Here is a 12,095-nt window from a genome sequence, read left to right as displayed (position 1 = left end):
GTGTGTGTGTGTGTGTGTGTGTGTGTGTGTGTGTGTGTGTGTGAGAAATATATATACATGGTACCTGTTAGCTTTAGCAAGGCAGAGGAAGAGCAGGAAGCCTCCATCCCTATAGAGTGTCCCGGTGGGTCCCTAACCCTCAGACCAGTGCTCTAAAATTAGGAAATGAATCTCTTACAGATAAAGTATGGGTGCTTTACAAAGAGCTGCTTCTGCACTGGGCAGTGGGGCCAGTGAATCTGCACGTGGGCATTTCAAAAGCCATTCCTCAGTTGGGCACCGCCCTTTGGGTATTGTGAGTGTAAGCCTTAGTGGTCTTCAAAACCACACATTTTGGGGACTCATCTCTCAGGTGCCAGTCTTGAAAGCTGGGATGCCTCATGTGTGGGGTATGAACGCTGCACTCCTCAGGGAGAAGCTCCAGATTTTGAATTTCCTCCCAACTGTGGATCACCATGTCAGTGGTGGAGTTTATGACAAGGTTGTACCTCAGCCTTTACTACCCACTTTGATGTGGTTTCCCTCTTTTTCCCAGTATGAAGGCATTGCTCCAGCCGTTTTTAGGTTTCTTTAGAGGAAGTTGTTCCATATCTAGCTGTAGACTAGTGTCCCTGTGGGAGGAGGTGAGTTTAGGACCTTCCTATGTTTCCATCTTGCTAGATTTCTAACTAAGGGCTCTTTTAAATTATTTTTCTGTAACAATTTATAAGCACAGACTTTTAAGAATTGTAATTTTTAACATTCAGATCCCTAATTTAAGCATGAAGAAACAATTTCTTGGACATTGCTGGGATTGTTCAGTAAAGCTCAATCTATTCAAATTTAGTTTGCTCTACAATTACATCTCCCTTATATTTTTTATAGCAATCGCATGTTTTTTCATCAGCCTTTGACGTTTAGAAAGTAAGAGGTATGCATTGAAATCTCTGCAAGAAAATAAACTTTAATGAAAATGTTTTTCTCTCGGTCCCAGAGTGAACATGAACTCTGAAATTGAATGTTGTACATAACAAAAGGCATGGCCGCAGCTGAAAGTATTTATAATGAAGTACAGGACTCCATTTCTGCTTTATCCTCTGTCAACACTCATAGGATAGCTGGGTATATAACTTCATGGTGAAGCATTTTTCCTAAATGTTGGAAAGCTAAAAAGTTAAATAAATCTGAGAGTTTTAGAAGTAACAAAAACAGGTTAAATGCAAGGAAAGTACACTGAGTACAACTACTCAACATATATGAACATACATATTAAACAAACATTTGCAGATTGACATTGGTAAACACAGGACCCCCCCCCCCCCGCCCCTTCCTGGGTTTAAGGATGGGTTTGGTTTCCTTTTCTGTTTCTTTAAAATGTTGAAGGTTGGGAATGTCAAGGCAGGAAGTGCTCTGGTTAAGCAGAGTCTGGTATTCCTTTCTGTCTGCACATTCCCAAAGGGTGTTTCACTAAATGGATAATGGAAAGAGGAGGGGGTCCTCTTTGTGGGGAGGAGGTGGAGGACTTTGCAGTTTTAATCAAAACTGCTGTGGCCCATACCCTTGCAAAGCAGTACTTTAACATCCATTTAATCCTCTTGACAAGGCTTTGAGTTGTAGGTCATAAGGTTAAGTAACTTGCCCAAATAAATATCTGAACCAGGAGTCTCCCTGGGCTCCTGATTCCAGAGCCACAGACCTTCACACCTGGATATCTGTACACTGATGAGGCACTTACTGTATTCTAAGGAAGCCAACGGTGGATGATGGTCTGAGGCCATTTGGTAAGATGTCACTTGTATGATTGTCTTCCCACAGTTGACTTTTGTGGTATTTGGTTTTAAGTTGGTTTTTCTGAGGACATAATAGCCGAACAATATAAAACTCTTCTAGAAAACACATATTTGAAATTAGTATTTGACACTTACGACCTTTTCCACCCTGAAAAGACAGTCCCCTTTAAATGTCCCATTCTTAGGCAGTGTTGAGCAGCTGACCATCCTCTGTGGTAGCTTGCTCGGCTATGGTGCCCTGCGGCACAGTCGGGTGACTGATCGCCGCGCACTCTTCCTGGAGAAAATAGCGTCCGATGTTGTGTGGGCACCACCTGAGGGTTCTCCCGCCTCAGACCTCTGTTCTCTGAGTCTTAATCACAAGCCGTTTTGAATCTGCCTCACACGTGTGTGTCTGGTGGGCCAGCCAGAGATTAGGACAGAACCTAGACACGATATTTGGGGTTCCCACTCTTCATTTTTCTCCTTTCTGGGATTCCCCAAACACATACACTCTCCAGCTGCTGTGGTTCCCCCCATCTCCATTCTGTAGCTCTTCCAGCCAGCGAGAGTGCAGGTTTCCGCAGATTTCAGTGACCCTACCGCCCTGGAGCCTGTCCTCAGGCTAAAAGCTGTGAACCTGGGAAAGCTGTCTTGTGCCATCCCCTCTTGTAAGCGTCACACTTTTACTTACCCACTGTCTTCTGGTCACTGTTTCCTGCCTTTAGGTAGGCTATCGTATTTTAAAATTTCATCTAGAGTTTATCATTGTTACCAATGTGTAATGTGCTGGGGTTGGGGAACCGCAGTGGAGGGGTCCAAAGGAACCTTAGAGAGCTGTCTTTTTATGTATCGGATTGTGTGCAAATCCATCAACTTTCAGGTTAAAATTAGATACAGATGACATCAAAAATGTTTTAGCGCTATGACCTCACAGTCATGATTCACTGTCGACCTTTCTTCTGCCTGTTTTGTTCACGCTGTCCCTTTCCAGCTAAATCTCTCAATTCAGTTACTGCTAGAGAATGATTTATTGAGTACTTACAGGGTGCGAGCCATGATGCCAGGTGCTCTTGTTGAAATTTTGTTCATTCAAAATCCAAATCAAATGCAAATGCCTCCAGGATCACTCCCTCCCCCTCAATGGGTAGATGTGCTTTACCATTCTTCTGAATGCCTTTGGTGCTTTGTCCTTCCCTTATGAGATTTTATTTATTAATATACTTGCTCCCCCCCACCACCAGACTTGTTCCCCCCATTAGATCATCAACTTCACCTTGGCAAGGGCAAGTCTCACGCAAGTTTGCACCCATCTGTGCTGCCTTAAATATGCTTTTTAAAGTCAGGAACTAAAAAGATACCTTAGAAAAAGTCTTTGCAGTTGGAAAGAAGTGGGGGGAATGTAGAGCATTAGCTTCCTGTCTGTTTTTAGCTGTAGAGAGGGGCATCAAGTAATAAAGCATCATTTATGTGTAAAGAACATCTGAATAAAGACAACTCTTGTTTTTTTCCTTCTTCTCCATCCTCCTCCTCTTCTTCCTTCTTCCCCTTCTCATTTTCTCCCTTCTCCTTTTCCTTCCTCTTCCCTTCTGTTTCTCACCATTTAATTGTGATTTGGTTTAATCTTCAGCTTCTTTGTGTGCATGGTCTCATTTTAAAATGGGATAATATACGTGTACATATGAAACAATTTTTGCTTTAAGTTGTTATATTTCAATAAGGGAGGTTTTTCTTTGTCTTTGAAGGTCTAGTGTCAAAGCTCAAGTAAATAGACCAGTGATGTTCCAAAGTTGGGATGGAGAATAACCCAAATGTTTGATTTTTCCTTAATTTATAAAATGTTACAGTGAAATTTCTTTGATTGAATTATCAGTAACAAAGAACACCTGTAAGCATTTTTTTTCCTCTTTGAACCATAGTAATGAACATACTGTGAGTTGGAAACTATAAAAGTAAGGTGAAGTGAATAAAAGAGTTTTTCTCATAATCTCACTTCTTCCTTAGATTCAGGACAGAAGACATTTAAAAGGAGAAGGTCTCTCATAAACTGGGCCTTTTGGCGGGGGTCTAGCATTCATCTGGATAACTTGCCCGTGTCACCAACATCCCCTCTGCCGGGGCAGCTCTTTGGAGTTTCTCTGCCAAATATCTGTGAGAACGACAATCTGCCCAAACCTGTCTTGGTGAGTTTTGGCCTGTGACACTAATGGGAAAGGAGAGCTCTGGGAGGGAACTCTGTTCTTAAATAGAAAAATTATAGACACCCATGGCTTTGGCTGAGAATATTATTACTTCATAGAATAAAGTCTGATTAAGCTGTTGCAGAATCATAAGGAACACATAATAGGGAGAGAGTGTGTCGGCTGCTGGTTCCAGGAAAAAGCCACACAAGTCTGCTCACCTAAACACAATTCGCTCTGTAGGCAGAGTCCACGCTAGAGTCCCGTTAACCCTCACATTTCTCTCACGGTCTTTCTTGAACTCTGCGTTGTTCTGGAAGTTTGCTTTAGTCACCCTAGAAACAGAAACTACCCATTTTTGTACTTGTTAAAAATCTGGCGTGTGTCATATTTGTGCTTCAGGTGTTTACACATATACATCCTCTGGCATTTAGTTGCCTTCCATAAATGGAATGGGTCAGAGGAAACCACTGAGTCTGTCCTGTCTCCTTGCTCTGTGAAATGATCACTGCAGGGACGCTGTGTTGAGTGTCCGCTATCAAGATGCATAGCACTTACCCTGTATTGTGCACTCGTAACATGCCATACATTTCTCTAGCCGCTTTATGGGCTTATGCCTCACAGCAGAGTTAGCAGTTAGTATCACTACCCTGGCCCCCGCTTTACAAATTAAACAAAATAAAAGCTTCAAGTTTACCAGAGGTCACACAGGTTTCTGGTCCCATGGATTGCCTGTCCCTGACACCCACCCTCCTTGCTGCACTGCAAGCAGAGGAAATTTCTTTGCTAGAAAGCAAGCAAAATGAAGCATTGATCATGATGCAGTGGAGCGGGGAAAGCTTCCTGGAAAAGGTGATTTTTTTTCTTTTTAGCTGAATTTTAAAAGAATGACGTAAATACAGGAAGTAGAATAAGGAAGAAAGACAAGTGAGTGGAGAATGAGTCTGGCAAGGATATTTCCATATTCAGGGAAAGAGTCCGAATTAGAGAATAAAGGGCAAAGGGTAGTGAGGTAAGGAGAGAGAGACAAGTTTACAAGGGACCGTGAAGCAGTCAGAGAAATTTGATTTTCAAGCGGCTGGTTGTTGTTGGTTCATTGAAGAAAAGACAATGTCAGTGAAGTAAAATATTTTAGATGCTGAATATAGCAAGGAAAAAACAGGGGGAAAAGATTTAGAGATACCAAAAAACAAACAGTTGAGTCCTTCTAGCAGCCCCTCCTTCACCACTCTTCCCCTGGGCCATCCTCACCGCTGGCAGCCAGAGAGGGCAGGTATGTGTTCCCATGCTTGTATGTGTGAAGTGCCATTTTGGTTTTTTCCTTTGCTTCCTTATAGGATATGCTTTTCTTTCTTAATCAAAAAGGACCCCTCACAAAAGGTATCTTCCGACAGTCGGCCAATGTGAAATCCTGCAGAGAGTTAAAAGAGAAACTGAATTCTGGAGTTGAAGTACACCTAGACTGTGAATCTATTTTTGTGATAGCATCTGTCTTAAAGGTAAGAAAGGTTCTCCCTTCATCTACCCCTGCCATAGCTCTGGAGAAACATGACTGGTTCCTCCCATGACAACATTTTTCACAGCTGCAAAGAACCGTAATAGATTTAGAATCTAAGAAGTGTTCAAAACACTTCACAAAGCCAACACTGGCCCTCAAAAGCCACTGCCAGCGATTTGGTGTGTCAGATGTGCTTGTATGTCTTCTCACCCCACCCCGCTCCCCCCATCACTGTGCTGCCCCATACCAAAAATAATAAAATTAAAAATCACCAAAATCCGTGTGGCATATTTACCAAAATAAACATCCTGATTATGATGACTTCTTCACAGTCTCATTACCTTCCTAATAAAGGCAAATTTTCAAAAAGAAACCTGTATTAAACTTTGAAGCAGAGTTTATCATAATAAGCATTTGTCGAACAACTAAAACAAAAAATTTCTCCAAGACCGCTGAAAATCCCATTCACTTTTATAATCACCAAGCCTTCCCCTGTCCCCTAGTGCCTTTTTAAAGTGAAAGTGGAGTAGGAAAGACTCCGACATCTGGGTTTTTTATAAAACCCTTACTGCATTTGGCATTTGTTATGGTTCTTAGCCTTCACCCCATGGTTATTTAACTCACATCCATAGCTGAGTTAGAGCTCTTCTAGAATGTTTTCCTCCCCACATTCTTGAAAACGCCTCACATTTTTTGAACACCTAGAGTCAGAACCAGCTCGGAGCAGAGGCTTCAGCCGCAGCGGCAGCCTCTGCAGCCCCGCCTCAGGCTCCCGTCTCCCAGCCCGGCTGGAACTCAGCGGGGCCCCGGCCAGAGGCCAGGCGGGGAGGAAGACCCTTCCATGTCCCTCCTCCTGGTCAGCTGCTTACTTCATGACTTTAGGAACAGTCACGTGTTTCCCGGCACATGAGCCGTGTCTGCTCTCAGCCCCTGCTGTAGGCTTTTGCAAAAAAGCATCACTCACAAAACCTGGAGAGCTGGAGCTAGGGTCATCTCATGTGCTTTGCACAGTTTGTCACTCCTCTTCACTCCTGAAATACAACACACGTATGTGTGGTGCGCTTAGCCAGGCATGTGTGCAGGGTAGATAGGCACAAGGAATTTTCTTTTTCTTAATCATGTAATTGGCTTTAAAGCCTACGTTTTAGAAAATTTTCCTTACCATGCTGTTCTTCCTTCACAGCACCACACTTAAAATTTTGTGCTAAATTTTTGAGGCTTTTATCAAGAAATATGATTCTAGAGGAGTCAAATTGTATCTCCAATTGCAGAAATAACACTTGTACAAAAATAAGCAAAAGACAAATGATTGAAACATCTGGTTAAATGGGTTCCAAGTAATTGAAGTTTTATAATCACATAACTGTGTTTTACTCTCATTTCTTCCAAGTGGTTGCAGGAAAGGAGATACTTTTTGCCAAAAGTTTTTCAACTTTTGGTTTGGTTTGTTTCTTGTGTTTAAGACTATTTGGAAGTGGTACTTAAGTTTTCCTTTATTTTTTACTTAGGCTGGTTTTGCTTAAATACAAGCTTAACTCTTTAAACTGTAATTGGAAGAAAATTGCTTGAGACAGTGTAACTTTGATCCTTCGAACCTTTGAGGAAGAGTTCCCTTTTAATCCTAGAGAAATCTCATCTCAAATTAATTTGGGAGTTCTGCTGATGACCTGGGCTCTGCTCTTGGAGGGAAGGAGACTCATTGGAGGGCTGTGAGCTGGTGATTGTAATTCAGAACCAGCTCTCACATCCTTTCCCGGCTGTGATGGTGGTCGTATTTCGTAACTTGTTATGCCAGCTGTGCAGAGTTCATTGAGATGTTACGAGTTATTATCTTTCAAGTGTAGGTTTAAGATTTAATGATGTTTTTCTTCAAGACAGATCATAAGTATGTTTTCCACTGAGATTTAAAAAGAGAGCTATTGTCACTGCCCCACTTTGAAATAACAAAATTTGCCTCTTCTAAATCTGACTTTTAAAGTAGGTGCAGCAACTAAAATTAGTTTGGAATTATGAAAATTCAGTAGCTTCACCCAAAAGGAGATAACTGTCCTGTGATGACACATCTGAATTACACGTATGCAGGTGCACTTCTACGGAAGATGTACTAGAACAGAGAAAGACTTTGAAGCAATCTCTTCCTACTTGTTAGCCACTTTTTAAAAAATGTATAATAGGTAACATCACTACAAAGGGGTGTTTTAAATTATCTTAGAATCTCAAGTACAGTTAGTTGGCCTTCCTTTGTTCCTTTTCAATATTTGACCATGTGAAAACTAGCAACAGTTCAGTAATGACCTCTACTTTGTCTGGGACTGTGTGGCATTGCAGTGCACCAAGAAGAAGTTGAGGGTGTATCCGTGCCCTGGAGGAGCTCATCCTGGGGAAGATGCACACCTAATCCCCTAAGTGTAACAATTAGATACCACAGCCTCCCTATCAGTGATAACAAACATGGCACGTGAGTAACACGTGTGCCTTCTGTAGGCACTTGGGTGAAGCTACTGACTTGGTTTTGCAGGCAGAGTTAAAATTGAAGTGTTGCTGACTTTGACCTTCTCTGTGTTGTTAGCGGGTGCTTGCAGGAGGCTCGTCAACCATGGGTGCAGTGCTGAGACATGAAATTGAGTTTTCTCTGCCTGAGGTTTATTGAGGTAGAGATCAGACTTTGCAAGCTTGGCCCTGTTAATACCATGCCAAAAGCAACAGGGAGAGTTGGCCGGGAACAGAAATGAATATAGGACCAGGACCAAATTTAATTTATTTTTAAGCTTTTTATAAACAAAAGTCAAACAACAAATACCTTTGGTCATATCCTACTCGCATTATAGTCTGGTTCCACCACACCCAGCCCTGCCAGCAGTCTCAGCAGATGGGAGTCTCAAAGGCCAGAAAGGATGATGTACTAGGGACGTGCTTAGTGTCCCTAGGCATGTGGGTGCGGCCCCATGCTCCCAGAGCCTGGCCAGGCCTGGTCCGGCGTGCTATCTCCCCTCCTCCCCAAATGTGGGAAGGGAGTGCCAGGGGAAACTCTTAAGTACCTCTGGATGGAGCTGGGCTTTGTTTTCTTCACCTCTCTATCCCTAGCACCTCGAACAGCACCTGGCACACAGGAGCACATGTGTGTAGAGCGATGGGATGACGGACTATGGCATTTTGAACCTCACAAATGTGTCAGTGCATCTCTTGGAACTGGAGATTTGAGAGGGAAAAAAAGGACTTGGGATGGTTTGCCAGACCCCTGTCACATGCTAACATGTATGCAAAGGAGATTTCAGCCCAAACAGGTTGTCCTTATCTTTCCCACTACGGTCCAGACTCCAATTTGCCTCTGCTTTTTGTTAGAAAAAATCAAAGCATGTGTTTCTTATGTGTGCACGACAGTAGAGTGGGCACAGAGCTCTGTATATTCCAAAGAAGGGAGGACTTAACTTTTCAACAAAACGCTTGCTTTCTGATTTCCCCAGTACATATTTAGCATGAGAATAATGATTTAAAATATTTATTTTTCCTCCTGTGTAAGGATTTTCTGCGAAATATTCCAGGAAGTATTTTTTCATCAGATCTCTATGATCATTGGGTCTGTGTAATGGATCAAGGAAATGATGAAGAGAAAATAAATACAATTCAAAGGTAATTCTTCTAATTTGGTCATGTCTCAAAAATACTTAAAAAATAACTTCTATTTTATAAGCTTGTCTATTCAAGTAATGATGACTAGCAAAGTCAGATCCATGAGGGCCAGTTTAAAAACAGATTTATGCTAACTGCTATCATTGTTATTATTGTTCTCCCCTAATCTTAGTCACATGGAATGCTTGACCATTGTACACCTCCTGTGTATCTGAATCTGATAGAGCTGAACCCCATTAAACCAATAATACTGTAGACTCAATCTACGATCTGTGATCTTAATTTTGGTAAATATTTAACTAACCAGACAGCTCCTTTTTGGTAAATATTTAACTAACCAGACAACTCCTCGTATATCTCATTCAGCAACTGAATTCACACAGAGAAAATTCCCTCCCCTCAAGGAACTCACTGTCTAGCAGAGTGGGTAGGTAAACCAAGAATCACAGTGTAGCATAATGGGTGCTATAAGAGAAATGTGAAAGAGGTATTGTGGGAGCACTGGAGAGAGACAGTTAATTGTTGAAAGTGTCACAGAAAAAGGGAGTTGCACAGCCTTAGCCTTATCACAAAGAATGCATTGTCTTTTCTCCTGCGAAGAGAGGTTGCTGGCAGAACTCACAGCTGGTATTCCGATCGCTTCCTGCCCTTATAAGGGAATAGGAAAGAAGTGTCCAAAATGCAGTACTCCAGTGCTGTGAAAACCCAGGAATCCCAAAATCATTTATTTGCATTTGCTTGTTTAGTACAGTTTTTTTTTCCTTGAGCGGCTTTCAAATATGAATTATTACCTATCTACTGCTATTGATAGACATCTATCAGTAGAACATAGTACAACTTCTGATATGCTAGAAATCAAAGCCACATCACACATGCTATTATCTCTATGCTTCCATTATGGTTTGGTGAAAGCCATTCAGAGATCTTGAAGATCATCTTCTCTACTTCGTTGCCCATTGTCTAAAATTTTATATTCTACAAACTGTTAGAGGATGATTGAAAAAAAAAAACGGTAAAATTAAGACTCCTACAAATATACGGGCGCTTGGGTGGTTCTGTTGGTTGGGCATCTGACTTCAGCTCAGGTCATGATCTCATGGTCTGTTCCGTGATTTCGAGCCCCTCATCGAGCTCTGTGCTGACAGCTCACAGCCTGGAGCCTGCTTCAGATGCTGTGCCTCCCTCTGTCTCTGCCCCGCCCCCCCCCCCCCACTTGCACTCTCTCTCTCTCTCTCTCTCTCTCTCTCTGAAAAAATAAACACAAAATAAACTTTTTTTCAAGAGACTCCTACAAATATAAAATGAACACATGTGAAAATTTTTATTTAACTCTTTAATTAATGAGAGAACCAGTAAAACGTTACCATCAGTTCAAAGGAGATTTCAGAGTACCACACCTATGTAGTTGAATCAGAAATGCTGAAATGAATTTACATATGAATGCAAAACTGGCTTTTTCTACTGTAGTGTGAAAGGGAAGCAAATAAATCATTTGTCTTGCCACCAGACAGAATTGTCAAGTCCGTAGACAAATGTTAGGTATACTGCTGTCAGTAATCTACAATTTACAGAATTAGAAAATAGCTCAAAGGCATAGGGCCTCTGGGGAATCAGATAACCCAGAAGCTTATGCTAGACAATACCTTACTCTCCATTGAATACACTCAGCAATCTTTTGGTTTATTTCAATATCTTTGATAATTTGTCTGTACAAAACCATACTCAGTGTCAGTCCATCACACTTGAAGAAATGCCTCTGGGCTCTTTATGCAGCAGGAGTCAGATCGCCTTACTTTCTCTCCCAGGTTGCAGACTTCTGTTGGGAAAAAAACAACCATGAGTATCAACATACACATCTCTTTACCGGATAATAGTAAAAATAATTTTCAGTGAGTGATAATCTTAAGATCCCTGATCAATTACAAAATAGAAACAGTAGGAAATGTACTAGTATAAGCTTGACTTATATATGTGAAAGTGATACCAATGAGATAAAGATATTTGGGACGAAATCTGGCCTTGGAAGCTGGTGGAACAGAGCGTCAGCTCTCAGATGGATCTCAAAGTCTTTGTAGTGAAGGTTTGGGCTCTCACCAAGGGACTGCATTCCTGTGTTGCTACTTGGAAATAAAGAACCACTAAAATTTAAGTGTTTAATTTCATCAAAAAGCTCTTGGGAGGTGGGGGTTGGTTGAGAATATCCTGAAACATTACAGCATCTGCCTGAGTTAAAACACATTGTACTAATTTCAGGTACATATTTCAGGCAGCATTTTTTTTACAAGCTGTTTTTCTGCATTCTTTGACATCTTCGCTGGGTTGTGAAGACAGTGTACGGAATAAATAAATGAATCCCCAGTGTGTATTCTCATTCTCTGTGTACAGGTAGCCCTTACTTTGCATGTGCGATGTTAACTGAAACCCCACGTATCTGAACCGGGTTCTTGCTTTGCGTGGTTCCCTGTGAAAACCCAGGGTTGCCTATCGACGCAAGCTTCTTATGGAATGTCTTTATTAAAGAGTGCATTTTTCTGTCTTTAGGCTATTAGACCAGCTCCCGAGAGCCAATGTTGTTCTCCTAAGGTATCTTTTTGGGATATTACACAACATTGAGCAGTGTTCCTCGTCCAATCAGATGACTGCATTCAATTTAGCGGTGTGTATAGCTCCAAGCATTCTGTGGCCTCCTACTTCCTGCAGCCCAGAACTAGAAAATGAATTTACAAAAAAGGTAATGAGGTTTCTCATTTTTATGCCCTGGGGGATTGAGTCCCCATCTCGAGCCTAAAATTCAGGGTATTAATTCTGAAACACATTTTCTTAAATAACTTAAATACACCTCCTTAGAAATTTGAGTGCATTGAGTGTTTTATACCTATGTTTTACACCTACCTACCTATCCTGGTAGATTATAGAAAGGTGATCTCTTAAGCAAAAAAGTGAAAGCAGTTGGGTTACTTCTCTTTTCCCTTTAAGGAGGCAAAAACGCCATGACCGACTTCACCCTTAGAGTCATAAGAAAGCAATTGATATATTTTA

The 12,095-nt window shown here is 41.5% G+C and overlaps 1 protein-coding gene across 7 annotated transcripts in view; it reads left to right on the top strand.

Moving 5' to 3' along the window:
• The window catches only part of ARHGAP20 (Rho GTPase activating protein 20), a 127,486-nt gene that overhangs the window by 109,334 nt on the left and 6,057 nt on the right, over positions 1-12,095 (top strand). For all 7 annotated transcript variants that reach the window (XM_023239081.2, XM_023239079.2, XM_023239078.2 and 4 more), the window contains 4 exons: positions 3,753-3,931; positions 5,266-5,427; positions 8,947-9,056; positions 11,598-11,787. In XM_023239081.2, coding sequence (XP_023094849.2) covers positions 3,753-3,931; positions 5,266-5,427; positions 8,947-9,056; positions 11,598-11,787 — 641 coding nt within the window. The remainder of the gene's footprint in view (positions 1-3,752; positions 3,932-5,265; positions 5,428-8,946; positions 9,057-11,597; positions 11,788-12,095) is intronic.

The sequence above is a fragment of the Felis catus genome, chromosome D1 (assembly GCF_018350175.1).
Source record: "Felis catus isolate Fca126 chromosome D1, F.catus_Fca126_mat1.0, whole genome shotgun sequence".
Lineage (NCBI taxonomy): Eukaryota > Metazoa > Chordata > Mammalia > Carnivora > Felidae > Felis > Felis catus.
This window is presented reverse-complemented; position numbering and strand designations above follow the sequence as displayed.